Source organism: Tachyglossus aculeatus, chromosome 11 (assembly GCF_015852505.1).
Source record: "Tachyglossus aculeatus isolate mTacAcu1 chromosome 11, mTacAcu1.pri, whole genome shotgun sequence".
NCBI lineage: Eukaryota > Metazoa > Chordata > Mammalia > Monotremata > Tachyglossidae > Tachyglossus > Tachyglossus aculeatus.
Genome location: NC_052076.1, coordinates 24,852,907 through 24,877,261, shown reverse-complemented (window position 1 = coordinate 24,877,261; position 24,355 = coordinate 24,852,907). Strand labels below are relative to the sequence as shown.

The window sequence follows — 24,355 nt, the reverse complement described above, 5'->3', positions numbered from 1 at the left end:
ATCGTATTTATTGAGCGCTTACTGTGCGCAGAGCCTTATGGAAATCACATTTCCTTCCTCCAAGAGGCCTTCCCCAACTGAGCCCCCATTTCTCCTTTTCCCACTCCCTCCGGCATTGCCCTTGCATCGGAATTTGCACCCCCTCCTCTGCACACAGTAAGCGCTCAATAAATACGATTGATTGATTGATTGATATCCCCCCTCCCTGCCTTCTCCCCGCGGAGAGCCCTCAGGCCTCACTCAGCACCAGGAATTTCAGGATCAATCAATCAATCAATCAATCAATCGTATTTACTGAGCGCTTACTGTGTGCAGAGCCTTATGGAAATCACATTTCCTTCCTTCAAGAGGCCTTCCCCAACTGAGCCCTCATTTCTCCTTTTCCTTGGGTCGGAATTTGCACCCCCTCCTCTGCACACAGTAAGCGCTCAATAAATACGATCGATTGATTGATTGATTGTTTTCCCCCCTCCCTGCCTTCTCCCCGCGGGGAGCCCTTAGGCCTCACCCAGCACCAGGAATTTCAGGATCAATCAATCAATCAATCGGATTTACTGAGCGCTTACTGTGTGCAGAGCCTTATGGAAATCAAATTTCCTTCCTCCAAGAGGCCTTCCCCAACTGAGCCCCCATTTCTCCTTTTCCCACTCCCTCCGGCGTTGCCCTTGCGTCAGAATTTGCACCCCCTCCTCTGCACACAGTAAGCGCTCAATAAATACGATTGATTGATTGATTGATTTCCCCCCTCCCTGCCTTCTCCCCGCGGGGAGCCCTTAGGCCTCACCCAGCACCAGGAATTTCAAGATCAATCAATCAATCATTCAATTAATTGCACTTATTGAGCGCTTACTGTGTGCCGAGCCTTATGGAAATCAAATTTCCTTCCTCCAAGAGGCCTTCCCCAACTGAGCCCCCATTTCTCCTTTTCCCACTCCCTCCGGCGTTGCCCTTGCGTCGGAATTTGCACCCCCTCCTCTGCACACAGTAAGCGCTCAATAAATACGATCGATTGATTGATTGATTGATTTCCCCCCTCCCTGCCTTCTCCCCGCGGGGAGCCCTTAGGCCTCACCCAGCACCAGGAATTTCAGGATCAATCAATCAATCATATTTATTGAGCGCTTACTGTGTGCCAAGCCTTATGGAAATCACATTTCCTTCCTCCAAGAGGCCTTCCCCAACTGAGCCCCCATTTCTCCTTTTCCCACTCCCTCCGGCGTTGCCCTTGCATCGGAATTTGCACCCCCTCCTCTGCACACAGTAAGTGCTCAATAAATACGATTGATTGATTGATTTCCCCCCTACCTGCCTTCTCCCCACGGGGAGTCCTTAGGCCTCACCCAGCACCAGGAATTTCAGGATCAATCAATCAATCAATCAATCGCATTTATTGAGCGCTTACTGTGTGCCAAGCCTTATGGAAATCACATTTCCTTCCTTCAAGAGGCCTTCCCCAACTGATCCCCCATATCTCCTTTTCCCACTCCCTCCGGCGTTGCCCTTGCGTCAGAATTTGCACCCCCTCCTCTGCACACAGTAAGCGCTCAATAAATACGATTGATTGATTGATTGATTTCCCCCCTTCCTGCCTTCTCCCCACGGGGAGCCCTTAGGCCTCACCCAGCACCAGGAATTTCAGGATCAATCAATCAATCAATCAATCAATCAATCAATCGTATTTATTGAGCACTTATTGTGTGCAGAGCCTTATGGAAATCACATTTCCTTCCTCCAAGAGGCCTTCCCCAACTGAGCCCCCATTTCTCCTTTTCCCACTCCCTCCGGCATTGCCCTTGCATCGGAATTTGCACCCCCTCCTCTGCACACAGTAAGCGCTCAATAAATACGATTGATTGATTGATTGATTTCCCCCCTCCCTGCCTTCTCCCCGCGGAGAGCCCTTAGGCCTCACTCAGCACCAGGAATTTCAGGATCAATCATTCAATCGTATTTATTGAGCGCTTACTGTGCGCAGAGCCTTATGGAAATCACATTTCCTTCCTCCAAGAGGCCTTCCCCAACTGAGCCCCCATATCTCCTTTTCCCACTCCCTCCGGCGTTGCCCTTGCGTCGGAATTTGCACCCCCTCCTCTGCACACAGTAAGCGCTCAATAAATATGACTGATTGATTGATTGATTTCCCCCCTCCCTGCCTTCTCCCCACGGGGAGCCCTTAGGCCTCACCCAGCACTAGGAATTTCAGGATCAATCAATCGATCAATCAATCGTATTAATTGAGCGCTTACTGTGTGCCGAGCCTTATGGAAATCACATTTCCTTCCTTCAAGAGGCCTTCCCCAACTGAGCCCCCATTTCTCCTTTTCCCACTCCCTCTGGCGTTGCCCTTGCGTCGGAATTTGCACCCCCTACTCTGCGCACAGTAAGCGCTCAATAAATATGATTGATTGATTGATTGATTTCCCCCCTCCCTGACTTCTCCCTGCGGGGAGCCCTTAGGCCTCACCCAGCACCAGGAATTTCAGGATCAATCAATCAATCAATCAATCAATCAATTAATTGTATTTATTGAGCGCTTACTGTGTGCAGAGCCTTATGGAAATCATATTTCCTTCCTCCAAGAGGCCTTTCCCAACTGAGCCCTCATTTCTCCTTTTCCCACTCCCTCCGGCGTTGCCCTTGCGTCGGAATTTGCACCCCCTCCTCTGCACACAGTAAGCGCTCAATAAATACGATCGATTGATTGATTGATTTCCCCCCTCCCTGCCTTCTCCCCGCGGGGAGCCCTTAGGCCTCACCCAGCACCTGGAATTTCAGGATCAATCAATCGATCAATCAATCGTATTAATTGAGCGCTTACTGTGCGCAGAGCCTTACGGAAATCACATTTCCTTCCTCCAAGAGGCCTTCCCCAACTGAGCCCCCATATCTCCTTTTCCCACTCCCTCCGGCGTTGCCCTTGCGTCAGAATTTGCACCCCCTACTCTGCACACAGTAAGCGCTCAATAAATACGATCGATTGATTGATTGATTGATTTCCCCCCTCCCTGCCTTCTCCCCGCAGGGAGCCCTTAGGCCTCACCCAGCACCAGGAATTTCAGGATCAATCAATCAATCAATCGTATTTATTGAGCGCTTACTGTGCGCAGAGCCTTACGGAAATCACATTTCCTTCCTCCAAGAGGCCTTCCCCAACTGAGCCCCCATTTCTCCTTTTCCCACTCCCTCCGGCATTGCCCTTGCGTCGGAATTTGCACCCCCTCCTCTGCGCACAGTAAGCGCTCCATAAATACGATCGATTGATTGATTGATTGATTGATTTCCCCCCTCCCTGCCTTCTCCGCACAGGGAGCCCTTAGGCCTCACCCAGCACCAGGAATTTCAGGATCAATCAATCAATCAATCGTATTTATTGAGCGCTTACTGTGCGCAGAGCCTTATGGAAATCACATTTCCTTCCTCCAAGAGGCCTTCCCCAACTGAGCCCCCCATTTCTCCTTTTCCCACTCCCTCCGGCGTTGCCCTTGCGTCGGAATTTGCACCCCCTCCTCTGCGCACAGTAAGCACTCCATAAATACGATCGATTGATTGATTGATTGATTTCCCCCCTCCCTGCCTTCTCCCCGCGGGGAGCCCTTCGGCCTCACCCAGCACCAGGAATTTCAGGATCAATCAATCAATCAATCGTATTTATTGAGCGCTTACTGTGCGCAGAGCCGTACGGAAATCACATTTCCTTCCTTCAAGAGGCCTTCCCCAACTGAGCCCCCATTTCTCCTTTTCCCACTCCCTCCGGCGTTGCCCTTGCGTCGGAATTTGCACCCCCTCCTCTGCGCACAGTAAGCGCTCAATAAATACGATCAATTGATTGATTGATTGATTTTCCCCCCTCCCCGCCTTCTCCCCGCGGGGAGCCCTTCGGCCTCACCCAGCACCAGGAATTTCAGGATCTCCTTGATCATCAGCTTCCGGATCTCGGGATGGGTGATGCGGTTGAGCCGGGCCCGTTTGCTGGGCTGTGAGAAGACGATGTCCCCCAGGGCCCGACGGTCGAGCCGGCCGTCGTCCAGCAGGATCTCGGGCCCGAAGGCCCGCACGATGCGTTCATAGGCCGGACGGCCCGGCTCCACCACTGCAGGAAGATAATAATAATAATAATAATAATAATAATAATAATAATAATAATAATAATACTGTTGTTAAGTGCTCACGATGTGCCAGGCGCTGAACTAAGCGCTGGGGTGGATTCAAGCAAAGTGGGTTCCTTCATTCATTCATTCAACCGTATTTATTGAGCGCTCACTGTGTGCAGAGGCCTACCCAGACTGAGCCCCTTCCTTCCTCTCCCCCTCGTCCCCCTCTCCATCCCCCCCTTCTTACCTCCTTCCCTTCCCCACAGCACCTGTATATATGGATATATGTTTGTACATATTTATTACTATAAATATATATAGTATTTATACTCTATTTGTTGCCAACTTGAACTTCCCAAGCGCTTAGTCCAGTGCTCTGCACGCAGTAAGCGCTCAATCAATACGATTGAATGAAGTACGATTGAATGATTAAGACCGTAAGCCCCATGTGGGACGGGGACTGTATCCAACCTGATTAGAGAAGCAGCGTGGCTCAGTGGAAAGAGCCCGGGCTTTGGAGTCAGAGGTCATGGGTTCAAATCCCAGCTCTGCCAATTGTCAGCTGGGTGACTGTGGGCAAGTCACTACACTTCTCTGGGCCTCAGTTACCTCATCTGTAAAATGGGGATTGACTGTGAGCCCCCTGTGGGACACCCTGATCACTTTGTAACCTCCCCAGCGCTTAGAACAGTGCTTTGCACAAAGTAAGCGCTTAACAAATGCCATCATTGTTATTATTATGCCATCATCATTATTATTATTATTAACTTGAATCTACTCCAGAGCTTAGAAAACTGCTTGACAATAGTAAGTGCTTAACAATTACCATTATTATTCATTCATTCATTCAATCGTATTTATTGAGCACTTACTGTGTGCAGAGCACTGTACTAAGCACCTTATTATTATTATTACTACTACTACTATTAATCATCATCAATTGTATTTATTGAGCGCTTACTGTGTGCAGAACACTGTACTAAGCGCTTGGGAAGTACAAGTTGGCAACATATAGAGACAGTCCCTACCCAACAGTGGGCTCACAGTTTAAAAAGCACTTAGTAAGTAAGTTAGTAAGCACTTAACACCTACCCCAACAGTGGGCTCACAGTCTAAAAGGGGGAGACAGAGAACAAAACCAAACATACTAACAAAATAAAATAAATAGAATAGATATGTATAAGTAAAATAAATAAATAGAGTAATAAATATGTACAAACATATATACATATATATATTCATTCATTCAATCATATTTATTGAGCACTTACTGGGTGCACAGCACTGTACTAAGTGCTTGGAAAGTACAATTTGGCAACAGATAAAGACCATCTCTAACCAACAACGGGCTCACAGTCTAGAAGGGGGAGACAGTAAATACGATTGAATGAGTGAATGAATGAATGAATATATTTATTTTCATTAATGCTGTGTCTATGTCTATAATTCTATTTATTTATAATGATGCTACTGATGCCTGTTTCCTTGTTTTGATATCCGTCTTCCCCCTTTTAGACTGTTGAGCCCTTTGTGGGCCGGGATTGTCTCCATTTCTTGCCGAATTGTACTTCCCAAGCGTTTAGTCCAGTGCTCTGCACACAGTAAGCGCTCAATAAATACGATTGAATGAATGAATGAATGAATATATTTATTTTCATTAATGATGCGTCTATGTCTATAATTCTATTTATTTATAATGACGCTACTGATGCCTGTTTCCTTGTTTTGATATCCGTCTTCCCCCTTGTAGACTGTTGAGCCCTTTTTGGGCAGGAATTGTCTCTATTTCTTGCCGAATTGTACTTACCAAGCGTTTAGTCCAGTGCTCTGCACACAGTAAGCGCTCAATAAATACGATTGAATGAATGAATGAATATATTTATTTTCATTAATGATGCATCTATGTCTATAATTCTATTTATTTATAATGATGCTAGTGATGCCTGTTTCCTTGTTTTGATATCCATCTTCCCCCTTTTAGACTGTGAGCCCATTGTGGGCAGGGATTGTCTCTATTTCTTGCCGAATTGTACTTCCCAAGCGTTTAGTCCAGTGCTCTGCACACAGTAAGCGCTCAATAAATACGATTGAATGAATGAATGAATGAATGAATATATTTATTTTCATTAATGATGTGTCTATGTCTATAGATCTATTTATTTATAATGATGCTACTGATGCCTGTTTCCTTGTTTTTACATCCGTCTTCCCCCTTCTAGACTGTTGAGCCCATTGTGGGCCGGGATTGTCTCTATTTCTTGCCGAATTGTACTTCCCAAGCGTTTAGTCCAGTGCTCTGCACACAGTAAGCGCTCAATAAATACGATTGAATGAATGAATGAATGAATATATTTATTTTCATTAATGATGCGTCTATGTCTATAATTCTATTTATTTATAATGACGCTACTGATGCCCGTTTCCTTGTTTTGATATCCATCTTCCCCCTTTTAGACTGTGAGCCCATTGTGGGCAGGGATTGTCTCTATTTCTTGCCGAATTGTACTTCCCAAGCGTTTAGTCCAGTGCTCTGCACACAGTAAGCGCTCAATAAATACGATTGAATGAATGAATGATTGATTGAATGAATGAATGAATATATTTATTTTCAGTAATGATGTGTCTATAATTCTATTTATTTGTAATGACGCTACTGATGCCTGTTTCCTTGTTTTGAGATCCGTCTTCCCCCTTCTAGACTGTTGAGCCCGTTGTGGGCAGTGATTGTCTCTATTTCTTGCCGAATTGTACTTCCCAAGCGTTTAGTCCAGTGCTCTGCACACAGTAAGCACTCAATAAATACGATTGAATGAATGAATGATTGAATGAATGAATGAATATATTTATTTTCATTAATGATGTGTCTATGTCTATAGATCTATTTATTTATAATGATGCTACTGATGCCTGTTTCCTTGTTTTGATATCCGTCTTCCCCCTTTTGTAGACTGTTGAGCCCTTTTTGGGCGGGGATTGTCTCTATTTCTTGCCGAATTGTACTTCCCAAGCGTTTAGTCCAGTGCTCTGCACACAGTAAGCGCTCAATAAATACGATTGAATGAATGAATGAATATATTTATTTTCATTAATGATGCGTCTATGTCTATAATTCTATTTATTTATAATGATGCTAGTGATGCCTGTTTCCTTGTTTTGATATCCATCTTCCCCCTTTTAGACTGTGAGCCCATTGTGGGCAGGGATTGTCTCTATTTCTTGCCGAATTGTACTTCCCAAGCGTTTAGTCCAGTGCTCTGCACACAGTAAACACTCAATAAATACGATTGAATGAATGAATGAATGAATGAATATATTTATTTTCATTAATGATGTGTCTATGTCTATAGATCTATTTATTTATAATGATGCTACTGATGCCTGTTTCCTTGTTTTGATATCCATCTTCCCCCTTTTAGACTGTGAGCCCATTGTGGGCAGGGATTGTCTCTATTTCTTGCCGAATTGTACTTCCCAAGCGTTTAGTCCAGTGCTCTGCACACAGTAAGCGCTCAATAAATACGATTGAATGAATGAATGAATGAATGAATATATTTATTTTCATTAATGATGTGTCTATGTCTATAATTCTATTTATTTATAATGACGCTACTGATGCCTGTTTTCTTGTTTTGATATCCGTCTTCCCCCTTTTAGACAGTTGAGCCCTTTTTGGGCAGGGATTGTCTCTATTTCTTGCCGAATTGTACTTCCCAAGCGTTTAGTCCAGTGCTCTGCACACAGTAAGCGCTCCATAAATACGATTGAATGAATGAATGATTGAATGAATGAATGAATATATTTATTTTCATTAATGATGCGTCTATGTCTATAGATCTATTTATTTATAATGATGCTACTGATGCCTGTTTCCTTGTTTTTACATCCGTCTTCCCCCTTCTAGACTGTTGAGCCCATTGTGGGCCGGGATTGTCTCTATTTCTTGCCGAATTGTACTTCCCAAGCGTTTAGTCCAGTGCTCTGCACACAGTAAGCGCTTAATAAATATGATTGAATGAATGAATGAATATATTTATTTTCATTAATGATGCGTCTATGTCTATAATTCTATTTATTTATAATGACGCTACTGATGCCTGTTTCCTTGTTTTGATATCCGTCTTCCCCCTTTTAGACTGTTGAGCCCTTTTTGGGCAGGGATTGTCTCTATTTCTTGCCGAATTGTACTTCCCAAGCGTTTAGTCCAGTGCTCTGCACACAGTAAGCGCTCAATAAATACGATTGAATGAATGAATGATTGAATGAATGAATGAATATATTTATTTTCATTAATGATGCGTCTATGTCTATAAATCTATTTATTTATAATGATGCTACTGATGCCTGTTTTCTTGTTTTTACATCCGTCTTCCCCCTTCTAGACTGTTGAGCCCATTGTGGGCCGGGATTGTCTCTATTTCTTGCCGAATTGTACTTCCCAAGCGTTTAGTCCAGTGCTCTGCACACAGTAAGCGCTCAATAAATACGATTGAATGAATGAATGAATGAATATATTTATTTTCATTAATGATGTGTCTATGTCTATAATTCTATTTATTTATAATGACGCTACTGATGCCTGTTTCCTTGTTTTGATATCCATCTTCCCCCTTTTAGACTGTGAGCCCATTGTGGGCAGGGATTGTCTCTATTTCTTGCCGAATTGTACTTCCCAAGCGTTTAGTCCAGTGCTCTGCACACAGTAAGCGCTCAATAAATACGATTGAATGAATGAATGATTGAATGAATGAATGAGGAGGGAGGGCATTCCAGGCCAGAGGCAGGACATGGGTGAGGGGTCGGCGGCCAGAGAGATCAGATTGAGGTGCATCATCATCAATCGTATTTATTGAGCGCTAACTATGTGCAGAGCACTGGACTAAGCGCTTGGGAAGTACAAATTGGCAACATAGAGAGACAGTCCCTACCCAACAGTGGGCTCACAGTTTAAAAGGGGGAGACAGAGAACAAAACCAAACATACTAACAAAATAAAATAAATAGAATAGATATGTACAAATAAAATAAATAAATAAATAAATAGAGTAAAAAAAAATATGTACAAACATATATACATATATACAGGTGCTGTGGGGAAGGGAAGGAGGTAAGATGGGGGGGATGGAGGGGGGGAGTGAGAGGTGCAGTGAGAAGCAGTGTGGCTCAGTGGAAAGAGCCCGGGCTTTGGAGTCAGAGGTCACGGGTTCGAATCCCGGCTCCGCCGATTGTCGGCTGGGTGACTTTGGGCGAGTCACTTCACCTCTCTGGGCCTCAGTTCCCTCATCTGTAAAATGGGGATGAAGACTGTGAGCCCCCCGTGGGACAACCGGATCACCTTGTAACCTCCCCAGCGCTTAGAACGTGGCTTTGCACATGGGGCTTGGGAGTCAGAGGTCATGGGTTCAAATTCTGGCTCGGTCACTTGTCAGCTCTGTGACTTTGGGCAAGCCACTTAAGTTTTCTATGCCTCAGTTCCCTCATCTGGAAAACGGGGATGAAGACTGTGAGCCCCACGTGGGACGACCTCATCACCTTGTATCCCCCAAGCGCTTAGAACGGTGCTTGGCACATAGTAAGCGCTTAACAAATACCATCATTATTATTATTATTATTAAGAGCCCAGGCTTGGGAGCCACAGAATGAGGGTTCTAATCCCAGATCCGCCACATGTCTGCTGTGTGACCTCGGTCAAGTTACTTCACTTTTCTGCGCCTCAGTTCCCTCATCTGTCAAATGGGGATGAAGACTGTGAGCCCCCCGTGGGACAACCTGATCACCTTGTATCTACTTCAGTGCTTAGAACAGTGCTCAGCACATACTAAGCACTTAACAACTACACTAATCGTTATTACTATTAATAAATAGACTTTTAGACTGTGAGCCCACTGTTGGGTAGGGACTGTCTCTATGTGATGCCAATTTGTACTTCCCAAGCGCTTAGTACAGTGCTCTGCACATAGTAAGCGCTCAATAAATACGATTGATTGATTGAAATAGGACTGAATGAAAGAACGAACCGCCCAGGAGAGATTAGTAAGGATAGGATGGAGGGACAGGAAAACCCAGGAGCAGTGAGAAGGACGCCGAGAAGGGAAAGAAAACAGAAGCAGCGTGGCTCAGCGGAAAGAGCCCGGGCTTTGGAGTCAGAGGTCACGGGTTCGAATCCCGGCTCTGCCAATTGTCAGCTGGGTGACTTTGGGCAAGTCATTTCACTTCTCTAGGCCTCAGTGACCTCATCTGGAAAATGGGGATGAAGACTGGGAGCCCCGCGTGGGACAACCTGATCACCTTGTAACCTCCCCAGCGCTTAGAACGGTGCTTTGCACATAGTAAGCGCTTAATAAATGCCATTATTATTATTATTATTATTATTATTATTAGAAGGGGAAACAGCTGGCCGGCCTTGTCCAAGTCAGGGTGGACGGGTTGCGGTGTTGGAGCAGGGCCACCCCCTCCCATCGCCCACCGGGCAGACTCACCTTGGCGGGCCAAGACGTCGGCGTCTATCACAGCGCAGCCCAGCTCCCGGAACACCTGCACCACGGTGCTCTTTCCGGAGCCGATCCCGCCGGACAAGCCCACCAGGAACATGCTTCCCGCTTTCTGGAGATGAGAATAATAATGGTGGTATTTGGGAAGCGCTTACTATGTGCCAGGCACTGTATGATGAGAAGCAGCGTGGCTCGGTGGAAAGAGCCCGGGCTTGGGAGTCAGAGGTCATGGGTTTGAATCCCAGCTCTGCCACATTATTATTATTATTATTATTATTATTATTATTATTATTATTATTGATATTATTGCTATTGTTATTGTTATTATTATGATTATTCTCTGGGCCTCAGTTCCCTCATCTGGAAAATGGGGATTAAGACTGTGAGCCTCACGTGGGACAACCTCATCACCTTGTATTCCCCCCACCCCCCCACTTATGTGGCTCAGTGGAAACAGCCCGGGCTTTGGAGTCAGAGGTCATGGGTTCGAATCCCGGCTCCGCCACCTGTCTGCTGTGTGACCTTGGGCAAGTCACTTCACTTCTCTGAGCCTCAGTGACCTCATCTGTAAAATGGAGATGAAGACTGTGAGCCCCACGTGGGACAACCTGATCACCTTGTATCCCCCCAGCACTTAGAACAGTGCTTTGCACGTAGTAAGCGCTTAACAAATGTCATTATTATTATTATTATTATTATTATTATTATTATTAGAACAGTGCTTGACACATAGGAAGCGCTTCATTATAACAGTGCTTGACACATAGTAAGCGCTTACTGTTGGGTAGGGACCGTCTCTATATGTTGCCAACTTGGACTTCCCAAGCGCTCAGTCCAGTGCTCTGCACACAGTAAGCGCTCAATAAATACGATTGATTGACTGATTGATTAACAAATGCCATCATTATTATTATTATTGCCCAAGGTCACATAGCTCACCATGGGCAGGGAATGTGTCTATTTATTGCTCTATTGTCCTCTCCCAAGTGCTTAGTCCAGTGCTCTGCACACAGAAAGCGCTCAATAAATACGATTGAATGAATGAATGATGGCCCAGCTGGAACTCTGTGCCACCCCCTCTCTGGATAACAATGGTGGCATTTATTAAGCGCTTACTATGTGCCAAGCACTGTTCTAAGCGCTGGGGAGTCTACAAGGTGATCAGGTTGTCCCACGGGGGGCTCACAGTCTTCATCCCCATTTGACAGATGAGGGAACTGAGGCCCAGAGAAGTGAAGTGACTTGCCCAAAGTCACACAGCTGACAATTAGCTTAGTCGGGGATGGCCCTCCCTTCCCCTCAGGGTCTTGCCCCTAGGCCACATTCCCAGGGTATTTTTCCGGGGGGCGAGGGGGCAACGCCTGCAGCCCATCCACCCCATAACACTCCCGCCTCCTCCCATCTTAATAATAATAACATAATAATGATGGTATTTGTTAAGCGTTTACTATGTGCCAAGCACTGTACTAAGCGCCGGGGTAGATACAATCAATCAATCAATCAATCGTATTTATTGAGCGCTTACTATGTGCAGAGCACTGTACTAAGCGCTTAGCACTGTACTAAGATACAAGATAGTCAGGTTGTCCCGTGTGGGGCTCACAATCTTCATCCCCATTTTACAGATGAGGGAACTGAGGCACAGAGAAGTGAAGTGACTTACCCAAAGTCGCACAGTGGCAGCGTGGGGATTAGAACCCACGACCTCTGACTCTTAAATCCATGTTCTTTCCACTAAGCCACGCTGCTTCTCTGGTATTTAATAACATGGTATTTATTAAGCACGTACTGTGTGCCAGGCACTGTACTAAGCGCCGGGATGGATACAAACAAATTCATTCATCCATTCAATCGTATTTATTGGGCGCTTAGTGTGTGCAGAGCACTGGACTAAGCGCTTGGGAAGTCCAAGTCGGCAACAGATAGAGACGGTCCCTACCCAACAATGGGCTCACGGTCTAGAAGGGGGAGACGGACAACAAAACGAAACATGGAGACAGGTGTCAAAATCGTCAGAACAAATAGAATTAAAGCTCGATGCACATCATTAACAAAATAAATAGAATAGTAAATATGTATAAGGAAAATAAATAGAGTAATAAATCTGTACAAATATATATACAGGTGCTGTGGGGAGGGGAAGGAGGTAGGGTGGAGGGGATGGGGAGGAGGAGAGGAAAATGGGGGCTGAGTGTGGGAAGGCCTCCCGGAGGAGGTGAGCGCTCAGTAGGGCTTTGAAGGGAGGAAGAGAGCCAGCTTGGTAAATCATGTTGGACACAGTCCCTGTCCCACGTGGGGCTCACAGTCTTAATCCCCATTTTACAGATGAGGGAACCGAGGCCCAGAGAAGTGAAGGGACTTCCCCAAGGTCACCCAGCAAACAGGTCCTACTGAGAGCTCACCTCCTCCAGGAGGCCTTCCCAGACTGAGCCCCCTCCTTCCTCTCCCCCTCCTTCCCCTCTCCATCCCCCCTGCCTTACCTCCTTACCCCCCCAAACAGCACCTGAATAGATGTATATATGTTTGTACAGATTTAATACTCTATTTATTTATTTATTTTACTTGTACATATTTATTCTATTTATTTTATTTTGTTAATATGTTTTGTTTTGTTGTCTGTCTCCCCCTTCTAGACTGTGAGCCCACTGTCGGGTAGGGGACCGTCTCTATATGTTGCCAACTTGTACTTCCCAAGCTTTTAGTACAGTGCTCTGCACACAGTAAGCGCTCAATAAATACGATTGAATGAATGAATGAATGAATGAATGAGCCCCCCCATTCCTCTCCCCTCCCATCCCCCCCCCCCTTACCTCCTTCCCCTCCCCACAGCACCTGTATATATGTATAGATGTTTGTACATATTTATTACTCTAGTTATTTATTTTACTTGTACATATTTATTCTATTTATTTTATTTTGTTAATATGTTTTGTTTTGTTGTCTGTCTCCCCCTTCTAGACTGTGAGCCCACTGTTGGGTAGGGGACCATCTCTAGATGTTGACAACTTGGACTTCCCAAGCGCTTAGTACAGTGCTCTGCACACAGTAAGCACTCAATAAATACGATTGAATGAATGAATGAAAGTCCTCCCTTCAAAGCCCTACTGAGAGCTCACCTCCTCCAGGAGGCCTTCCTTTACTGAGCCCCCCCCATTCCTTTCCCCCTCCTCATCCCCCCCGCCCTACCTCCTTCCCCTCCCCACAGCACCTGAATAGATGTATATATGTTTGTACAGATTTAATACTCTATTTATTTATTTATTTTACTTGTACATATTTATTCTATTTATTTTATTTTGTTAATATGTTTTGTTTTGTTGTCTGTCTCCCCCTTCTAGACTGTGAGCCCACTGTCGGGTAGGGGACCGTCTCTATATGTTGCCAACTTGTACTTCCCAAGCTTTTAGTCCAGTGCTCTGCACACAGTAAGCGCTCAATAAATACGATTGAATGAATGAATGAGTGAATGAACGAGCCCCCTTATTCCTCTCCCCCTCCCCCTCCCCCCCGCCTTACCTCCTTCCCCTCCCCACAGCACCTGTATATATGTATATATGTTTGTACGGATTTATTACTCTATTTATTTTACTTGTACATATTTGTTCTATTTATTTTATTTTGTTAACATGTTTGGTTTTGTTCTCTGTCTCCCCCTTCTAGACTGTGAGCCCACTGTTGTGTAGGGACTGTCTCTATATGTGGCCAGCTTGTTCTTCCCAAGCGTTCAGTCCAGTGCTCTGCACACAGTAAGGGCTCAATAAATACGACTGAATGAATGAATGAAAGTCCTCCCTTCAAAGCCCTACTGAGAGCTCACCTCCTCCAAGAGGGCTTCCCACTGAGCCCCCTTTTTCCTCTCCTCCTCCCCATCCTCCCCTCCCTACCTCCTTCCCCTCCACACAGCACCTGTATATATGTTTGTATAGATTCATTACTCTGTTCATTTTACTTGTACATATTTACTATTCCATTTATTTTATTTTGTTAATATGTTTTGTTCGGTCATCTGTCTCCCCCTTCTAGCCTGTGAGCCCGCTGTTGGGTCGGGACCGTCTCTATCTGTTGCTGACTTGGACTTCCCAAGCGCTTAGTCCAGCGTTCTGCACCCAGTAAGCGCTCAATAAATATGATTGAATGAATGAATATATTGCCAACTTGGACTTCCCAAGCGCTTAGTCCAGTGCTCTGCACCCAGTAAGCGCTCAATAAATACGATTGAATGAATGAATATGTTGCCAACTTGGACTTCCCAAGCGCTTAGTCCAGTGCTCTGCACCCAGTAAGCGCTCAATAAATACAATTGAATGAATGAATATGTTGCCAACTTGACCTTCCCAAGCGCTTAGTCCAGCGCTCTGCACCCAGTAAGCGCTCAATAAATACGATTGAATGAATGAATATGTTGCCAACTTGGACTTCCCTAGCGCTTAGTCCAGCGCTCTGCACCCAGTAAGCGCTCAATAAATACAATTGAATGAATGAATATGTTGCCAACTTGAACTTCCCAAGCGCTTAGTCCAGCGCTCTGCACCCAGTAAGCGCTCAATAAATACGATTGAATGAATGAATATGCTGCCAACTTGGACTTCCCAAGCGCTTAGTCCAGCGCTCTGCACCCAGTAAGCGCTCAATAAATACGATTGATTGAATGAATATGTTGCCAACTTGGACTTCCCAAGTGCTTAGTCCAGCACTCTGCACCCATTAAGCGCTCAATAAATACGATTGAATGAATGAATATGTTGCCAACTTGGACTTCCCTAGCGCTTAGTCCAGCGCTCCGCACCCAGTAAGCACTCAATAAATACGATTGAATGAATGAATATGTTGCCAACTTGGACTTCCCAAGCGCTTAGTCCAGCGCTCCACACCCAGTAAGCGCTCAATAAATACGATTGAATGAATGAATATGTTGCCAACTTGGACTTCCCAAGCGCTTAGTCCAGCGCTCCGCACCCAGTAAGCGCTCAATAAATACGATTGAATGAATGAATATGTTGCCAACTTGGACTTCCCAAGCGCTTAGTCCAGCGCTCTGCACCCAGTAAGCGCTCAATAAATACGATTGATTGAATGAATATGTTGCCAACTTGGACTTCCCAAGCGCTTAGTCCAGCACTCTGCACCCATTAAGCGCTCAATAAATACGATTGAATGAATGAATATGTTGCCAACTTGGACTTCCCTAGCGCTTAGTCCAGCGCTCCGCACCCAGTAAGCACTCAATAAATACGATTGAATGAATGAATATGTTGCCAACTTGGACTTCCCAAGCGCTTAGTCCAGCGCTCCACACCCAGTAAGCACTCAATAAATACGATTGAATGAATGAATATGTTGCCAACTTGGACTTCCCAAGCGCTTAGTCCAGCGCTCCACACCCAGTAAGCGCTCAATAAATATGATTGAATGAATGAATATGTTGCCAACTTGGACTTCCCAAGCGCTTAGTCCAGCGCTCTGCACCCAGTAAGCGCTCAATAAATACGATTGAATGAATGAATATGTTGCCAACTTGGACTTCCCAAGCGCTTAGTCCAGCGCTCCACACCCAGTAAGCACTCAATAAATATGATTGAATGAATGAATATGTTGCCAACTTGGACTTCCCAAGCGCTTAGTCCAGTGCTCTGCACCCAGTAAGCGCTCAATAAATACAATTGAATGAATGAATATGTTGCCAACTTGAACTTCCCAAGCGCTTAGTCCAGCGCTCTGCACCCAGTAAGCGCTCAATAAATACGATTGAATGAATGAATATGTTGCCAACTTGGACTTCCCAAGCGCTTAGTCCAGCGCTCTGCACCCAGTAAGTGCTCAATAAATACGATTGATTGAATGAATATGTTGCCAACTTGGACTTCCCAAGCGCTTAGTCCAGCACTCTGCACCCATTAAGCGCTCAATAAATACGATTGAATGAATGAATATGTTGCCAACTTGGACTTCCCTAGCGCTTAGTCCAGCGCTCCGCACCCAGTAAGCGCTCAATAAATACGATTGAATGAATAAATATGTTGCCAACTTGGACTTCCCAAGCGCTTAGTCCAGCACTCTGCACCCAGTAAGCGCTCAATAAATACGATTGATTGAATGAATATGTTGCCAACTTGGACTTCCCAAGCGCTTAGTCCAGTGCTCCGCACCCAGTAAGCGCTCAATAAATACGATTGACTGAATGAATATGTTGCCAACTTGGACTTCCCAAGCGCTTCGTCCAGCGCTCTGCACCCAGTAAGCGCTCAATAAATGCGATTGAATGAATGAATGAATGAAAGTGGCAGAGCCTGGATTAGAACCCATGACCTTAGGACTCCCAAACCGGGGTCTCTAGCCATTCTGGTCTCAGTCATCCCGTGACTCTGACTGGAACCGACAGTTTTCGATCGGACGGACATCATCATCACCAATCGTATTTATTGAGCGTTTACAGCGCTCAATAATGAATAATGAATAATAATATTGAGCGCTTACAGCGCAGAGCACTGTACTAAGCGCTTGGGAAGTACAAATTGGCAACATATAGAGACAGTCCCTACCCAACAGTGGGCTCACAGTCTAAAAGACATCCACCCTCTAGACTGTAAGCTCGTTGTGGGCAGGAAATATCACTTTGTATTGTCCTTTCCCAAGTGCTTAGTACAGTGCTGTGCACACAGTAAGCACTTAAATACTATAATAATGGCATTTATTAAGCGCTTACTATGTGCCAAGCACTGTTCCCAGCGCTGGAGAGGTTACAAGGTGATCAGGTTGTCCCACGGGTGGCTTCCAGTCTTCATCCCCATTTTTCAGATGAGGTCACTGAAGCCCAGAGAAGTGAAGTGACTCGCCCAAAGTCACCCAGCTGACAATTGGCGGAGCCGGGATTTGAACCCGTGACCTCTGACTCCCGAGCACGGGCTCTTTCCACTGAGCCACGCTGCTTCTCTCAGTCAATCAATCAAGGCCCATGCTCTACCCACTAGGCCACGCGGCTACACCATCATCATCAATCGTATTTATTGAGCGCCTACTATGTGCAGAGCACTGTACTAAGCGCTTGGGAAGTACAGATTGGCAACATCTAGAGACAGTCCCTACCCAACAGTGGGCTCACAGTCTAAAACGTGCCACACGTGTGTGTGTGTGTGTGTGTGTGTGTTTGCTTCCCAAGCGCTTAGTCCAGTGCTCTGCACACAGTAAGCGCTCAATAAATACGACTGATTGATTGATTGATTGATTAATATCCACATTCTAGACCGCGAGCCCGCTTCTAGCCTGTGAGCCCGCCGTCGGGTAGGGACCGTCTTTATATGTTGCCGACTTGGACTTCCCAAGCGCTCAGTGCAGTGCTCTGCGATAATAATAATAATATTGCGATAATAATTGCAATAATAATAATTAATTCAATAAATACGATTGATTGAATGAATGAATGGACACTAGACCAGGCCTGCTTCTCAAAAGGCCTCAGCTACTTTCCACTCCAACGATCGATGTAATCGTTCTCCGCAACGACACCGAACTCGTCCTTCCCTCCGCCTCGGGACCCAATTATTTCTTTCTCCCAGAACGAGCGGCTGCAAAAATATATTGTTTTTCCAGTTAAAATTCCTAAATGCTATTTTTATAAGCGGCTTCTCCCCTCCTCCCGGGCCCCAAAGCCTTTCATTATCAAAGAAGGGCAGCTATTTCCATCGGTGAGGGCTCCGATGCCAGCTGAGATTGCTTCCCCTCCCTCCGCCAAGACGCCAGCGTGGCTCAGTCAGTGGAAAGAGCCCGGGTTTCGGAGTCGGAAGTCGTGGGTTCGAATCCCGGCTCCGCCACGTGTCTGCTGGGTGACTTTGGGCAAGTCACCTCACTTCTCTGGGCCTCAGTTCCCTCGTCTGGAAAATGGGGGTGAAGACTGGGAGCCCCACGAGGGACAACCTGATCACCTTGTAACCTCCCCAGCGCTTAGAACAGTGCTTTGCACATAGTAAGCGCTTAACAAATGCCATCATTATTATTATTATTGTTTCCCGGTGGACAACGGATCACCTTGTAACCTCCCCAGCGCTTAGAACAGTGCTTTGCACATAGTAAGCGCTTAACAAATGCCATTATTATTATTATTATTATTGTTTCCCGGTGGACAACTGATCACCTTGTAACCTCCCCAGCGCTTAGAACAGTGCTTTGCACATAGTAAGCGCTTAACAAATGCCATTATTATTATTATTATTATTGTTTCCCGGTGGACAACTAACCACCTTGTAACCTCCCCAGCGCTTAGAACAGTGCTTTGCACATAGTAAGCGCTTAACAAATGCCATCATTATTATTATTATTGTTTCCCGGTGGACAACTGATCACCTTGTAACCTCCCCAGCACTTAGAACAGTGCTTTGCACGTAGTAAGCGCTTAACAAATGCCATCATTATTATTATTATTGTTTCCCGGTGGACAACTGATCACCTTGTAACCTCCCCAGCGCTTAGAACAGTGCTTTGCACATAGTAAGCGCTTAACAAATGCCATCATTATTATTATTATTGTTTCCCGGCGGACAACGGATCACCTTGTAACCTCCCCAGCGCTTAGAACAGTGCTTTGCACGTAGTAAGCGCTTAACAAATGCCATCGTTATTATTATTATTATTGTTTCCCGGTGGACAACTGATCACCTTGTAACCTCCCCAGCGCTTAGAACAGTGCTTTGCACATAATAAGCGCTTAACAAATGCCATCATTATTATTATTATTGTTTCCCGGCGGACAACTGATCACCTTGTAACCTCCCCAGCGCTTAGAACAGCGCTTTGCACATAGTAAGCGCTTAACAAATGCCATCATTATTATTATTATTGTTTCCCGGTGGACAACTGATCACCTTGTAACCTCCCCAGCGCTTAGAACAGTGCTTTGCACATAATAAGCGCTTAACAAATGCCATCATTATTATTATTATTGTTTCCCGGCGGACAACTGATCACCTTCTAACCTCCCCAGCGCTTAGAACAGTGCTTTGCACATAGTAAGCGCTTAACAAATGCCATCATTATTATTATTTTTGTTTCCCGGTGGACAACTGATCACCTTGTAACCTCCCCAGCGCTTAGAACAGTGCTTTGCACATAGTAAGCGCTTAACAAATGCCATCATTATTATTATTATTATTGTTTCCCGGTGGACAACTGATCACCTTGTAACCTCCCCAGCGCTTAGAACAGTGCTTTGCACATAGTAAGCGCTTAACAAATGCCATCATTATTATCATTATTATTATTGTTTCCCGGTGGACAACTGATCACCTTGTAACCTCCCCAGCGCTTAGAACAGTGCTTTGCACGTAGTAAGCGCTTAGCAAATGCCATCATTATTATTATTATTGTTTCCCGGCGGACAACTGATCACCTTGTAACCTCCCCAGCGCTTAGAACAGTGCTTTGCACGTAATAAGCGCTTAACAAATGCCATCATTATTATTATTATTGTTTCCCGGCGGACAACTGATCACCTTGTAACCTCCCCAGCGCTTAGAACAGTGCTTTGCACGTAGTAAGCGCTTAACAAATACCCCAGCCCTTCCTGTCTGTACATTAGATAATAATAATAATAATAATAATAATGGCATTTATTAAGCGCTTACTACGTGCAAAGCCCTGTTCTAAGCGCTGGGGAGGTTACAAGGTGATCAGGTGGTCCCACGGGGGGGCTCACAGTCTTCATCCCCATTTTCCAGAGGAGGGAACTGAGGCCCAGAGAAGTGACTTGCCCAAAGTCACGCAGCTGACAAGTGGCGGAGCCGGGATTTGAACAATAATAATAATATAAATGTTGGTATTTGTTAAGCGCTTACTCTGGGCAAAGCCCTGTTCTAAGCGCTGGGGAGGGTACAAGGTGATCAGGTGGTCCCACGGGGGGGCTCACAGTCTTCACCCCCATTTTCCAGATGAGGGAACTGAGGCCCAGAGAAGTGAAGTGACTTGCCCAAAGTCACCCAGCTGACAAGCGGCGGAGCAGGGATTCGAACCCATGACCTCTGGCTCCCAAGCCCGGGATCTTTCCACTGAGCCACGCTGCCAACTGTCCGGGAGGGCCCAGTGATCATAACAGTCATAGCGTTTATCAAGCACTTACTTTGTGCTAAGGGCTGGGGCAAGAGCCAAGACGATCAGATCAGATGCAGTCCCTGTCCTTACAGTCTAAGAGGAAGGGAGAATATCCCCATTTTATTTTATTTTATTTTATTTTGTTAATATGTTTTGTTTTGTTCTCTGTCTCCCCCTTCTAGCCTGTGATCCCGCTGTCGGGTAGGGACCGTCTCTAGATGTTGCCAACTTGGACTTCCCGAGCGCTTAGTCCAGTGCTCTGCACCCAGTAAGCGCTCAATAAATATGTAAATAAATAAATAAGTAAATAAATAGTAAATAAATAAATTAGTAAGTAAATAAATAAGCGCTCAATAAATAAGTAAAATGGGGAATGAATGAATGAATGAATAGTAAGTGCTTAACAAATACCAACGTCATTATTATTAAGGGGAGGAGGGGGATAATGATAATATAATAATAATGGTATTTGTTAAGGGCTTACTATGTGTCAGGCCCTGTACTAGAAAAGCAGTGTGGCTCAGTGGGAACGGCACAGGCATGGGAGTCAGAGGTCCTGGGTTCTAATCCTGGCTCGGCCACTTGTCAGCTGTGTGACTTTGGGCAAGTCGCTTCACTTCTCTGGGTCTCAGTGACCTCATCTGGAAAATGGGGATGAAGACTGGGAGCCCCACGTGGGACAACCTGATCACCTTGTATCCCCCCCCGGGTGCTTACAACAGTGCTTCGCACATAGTAAGTGCTTAACGAATACCAACATTATTATCATTATTATTGTCAGCTGTGTGACTTTGGGCAGGTCGCTTCACTTCTCTGGGTCTCAGTGACCTCATCTGGAAAATGGGGATGAAGACTGGGAGCCCCACGTGGGAAAACCTGATCACCTTGTATCCCCCCCGGTGCTTACAACAGTGCTTCGCACATAGTAAGTGCTTAACAAATACCAACATTATTATCATTGTCAGCTGTGTGACTTTGGGCAAGTCACTTAACTTCCCTGGGCCTCAGTTCCCTCATCTGGAAAATGGGGATGAAGACTGTGAGCCCCATGTGGGACAACCTGATCACCTTGTATTCCGCCCCCGCACCCCCAGCGCATAGAATAGTGCTTCGCATACAGTAAGCGCTTAACAAATGCCATCGTTATTATTATTCTCTGGGCCTCAGTGACCTCATCCGTCAAATGAGAAGCAGTTTGGCTCAGAGGAAAGAGCCCGGGCTTTGGAGTCAGAGGTCATGGGTTCAAATCCCGGCACTGTCAGCTGTGTGACTTTGGGCAAGTCACTTCACTTTTCTGGGCCTCAGTTCTCTCATCTGGAAAATGGGGATGAAGACTGTGAGCTCCCCCATGGGACAACCTGATCACCCTGTAACCTCCCCAGTGCTTAGAACAGTGCCTTGCACATAGTAAGCACTTAATAAATGCCATTATTATTATTATTATTATTATTGTTAAATCCCGGCTCCGCCAACCGTCAGCTGTGTGACTTTAGGCAAGTCACTTCGCTTCTCTGGGCCTCAGTGACCTCATCTGTAAAATGGGGATGAAGACTGTGAGCCCACCCCCCGGGGAAAACCTTATCACCTTGTAACCTCCCCAATGCTTAGAACAGTGCTTTGCACATAGTAAGCGCTTAACAAATACCATCATTATTATTATTATTCTTATTCTCTGGGCCTCAGTTCCCTCATCCGTAAAATGGGGGTGAAGACTTTGAGACCCCCGTGGGACAACCTGATCACCTTGTAACCTCCCCAGTGCTTAGAACAGTGCTTTGCACATAGTAAGCGCTTAACAAATGCCATCATTATTACTATTCTCTGGGCCTCAGTGACCTCATCTGTCAAATGGGGATGAAGACTGTGGGACAACTCGACAACCTTTTGTTCTGTTGTCTGTCTCCCCCCTTCTAGCCTGTGAACCTGTTGTTGGGTAGGGACTGTCTCTATTTGTTGCTGACTTGTACTTCCCAACTGCTTAGTACAGTGCTCTGCACAGAGTGAGCGCTCAATAAATACTATTTATTTATTTTATTTGTACATATTTATTCTATTTATTCTATTTGGTTAATATGTTTTGTTTTGTTCTGTCTTCCCCTTCTAGACTGTGAGCCTGTTGTTGGGTAGGGACCATCTCTATTTGTTGCTGCCTTGGACTTCCCAAGCGCTTAGTACAGTGCTCTGCACACAGTGATTGCTCAATAAATACTATTTATTTATTTTATTTGTACATATTTATTCTATTCATTATATTTGGTTAATATGTTTTGTTTTGTTCTGTCTCCCCCTTCTAGATTGTGAGCCTGTTGTTGGGTAGGGACCGTCTCTATTTGGTGCTGACTTGGACTTCCCAACTGCTTAGTACAGTGCTCTGCACACAGTGAGCACTCAATAAATACTATTTATTTTATTTGTACATATTTATTCTATTCATTCTATTTGGTTAATATGTTTTGCTTTGTTCTCCGTCTCCCCCTTGTAGCCTGTGAGCCCGCTGTTGGGTAGGGACCGTCTCTAGATGTTGCCAACTTGGACTTCCCAAGCGCTTAGTCCAGTGCTCTGCACACAGTGAGCGCTCAATAAATACTATTTATTTATTTTATTTGTACATATTTATTCTATTCATTCTATTTGGTTAATATGTTTTGTTTTGTTCTCTGTCTCCCCCTTCTAGACTGTGAGCCTGTTGTTGGGTAGGGACCGTCTCTATTTGTTGCTGACTTGGACTTCCCAAGCGCTTAGTACAGTACTCTGCACACAGTGAGCGCTCAATAAACACTATTTATTTATTTTATTTGTACATATTTTTTCTATTCATTATATTTGGTTAATATGTTTTGTTCTCTGTGTCCCCCTTCTAGCCTGTGAGCCCGCTGTTGGGTAGGGACCGTCTCTAGATGTTGCCAACTTGGACTTCCCAAGCGCTTAGTACAGTGCTCTGCACACAGTGAGTGCTCAATAAATACTATTTATTTATTTTATTTGTACATATTAATTCTATTTATTGTATTTGGTTAATATGTTTTGCTTTGTTCTCTGTCTCCCCCTTCTAGCCTGTGAGCCCACTGGTGGGTAGGGACTGTCTCTAGATGTTGCCAACTTGGACTTCCCAAGGGCTTAGTCCAGTGCTCTGCACACAGTAGGCGCTCAATACATGCGATTGATTATGATGGATGATTGCTTAATAAATGCCATTATTATTATTATTATTGCTTGAGTGAATGAATGAAGGCACAGGGGCCACAACCAGGGAGAGGCCCAACCGCCCGCACATGCGCAAACGCGACCCTCTTGCGTTCCCCCGCGCAGGCGCACACGCGACCCTCTCGCGCTCCCCCCGCGCACGCGCACACGCGACCCTCTCGCGCTCCCCCCGCGCACGCGCACACGCGACCCTCTCTCCCCCCTCCCCACTCCCGCAGCACGCATGCTCGCTCCTCTCACTCACCGCAGCACCCGACCGTTCGACGACCACCCGCCCCGCCAGGCCATTGGTCGCCCGCTCGACCAATCGGGGCCGCTCTTACTGAAAGGTCCCCTCCCGCCCACGTGCGGAGGGCACTTCCGGTCCCCGCGTGCCGCACGTGGTGATGGGAAACGCACCTGCCATTAGGGCTGAGGGAATTTGGGTTGAGGGAGTTGGCTTGTTTTTGATGATTAATCAATCAATCAATCGTATTTATTGAGCGCTTACTGTGTG

The 24,355-nt window shown here is 45.5% G+C and overlaps 2 protein-coding genes across 2 annotated transcripts in view; one reads left to right on the top strand and one right to left on the bottom strand.

Annotated features, from left to right (window-relative positions):
• DCAKD (dephospho-CoA kinase domain containing) overlaps positions 1–10,678 on the bottom strand; it is a 30,323-nt gene extending 19,645 nt beyond the window's left edge. Inside the window, exons 1-2 of the mRNA XM_038754642.1 lie at positions 10,567–10,678; positions 3,887–4,090 (exon numbers count right to left, since the gene is read on the bottom strand). Of these exons, the coding sequence (XP_038610570.1) occupies positions 3,887–4,090; positions 10,567–10,678 (316 nt within the window). The remainder of the gene's footprint in view (positions 1–3,886; positions 4,091–10,566) is intronic.
• Positions 10,679–24,082: 13,404 nt separating this feature from the next.
• The window catches only part of NMT1 (N-myristoyltransferase 1), an 89,920-nt gene continuing 89,647 nt past the window's right edge, over positions 24,083–24,355 (top strand). The window contains exon 1 of the mRNA XM_038754272.1: positions 24,083–24,230. Within this exon, the coding sequence (XP_038610200.1) occupies positions 24,083–24,230 (148 nt within the window). The remainder of the gene's footprint in view (positions 24,231–24,355) is intronic.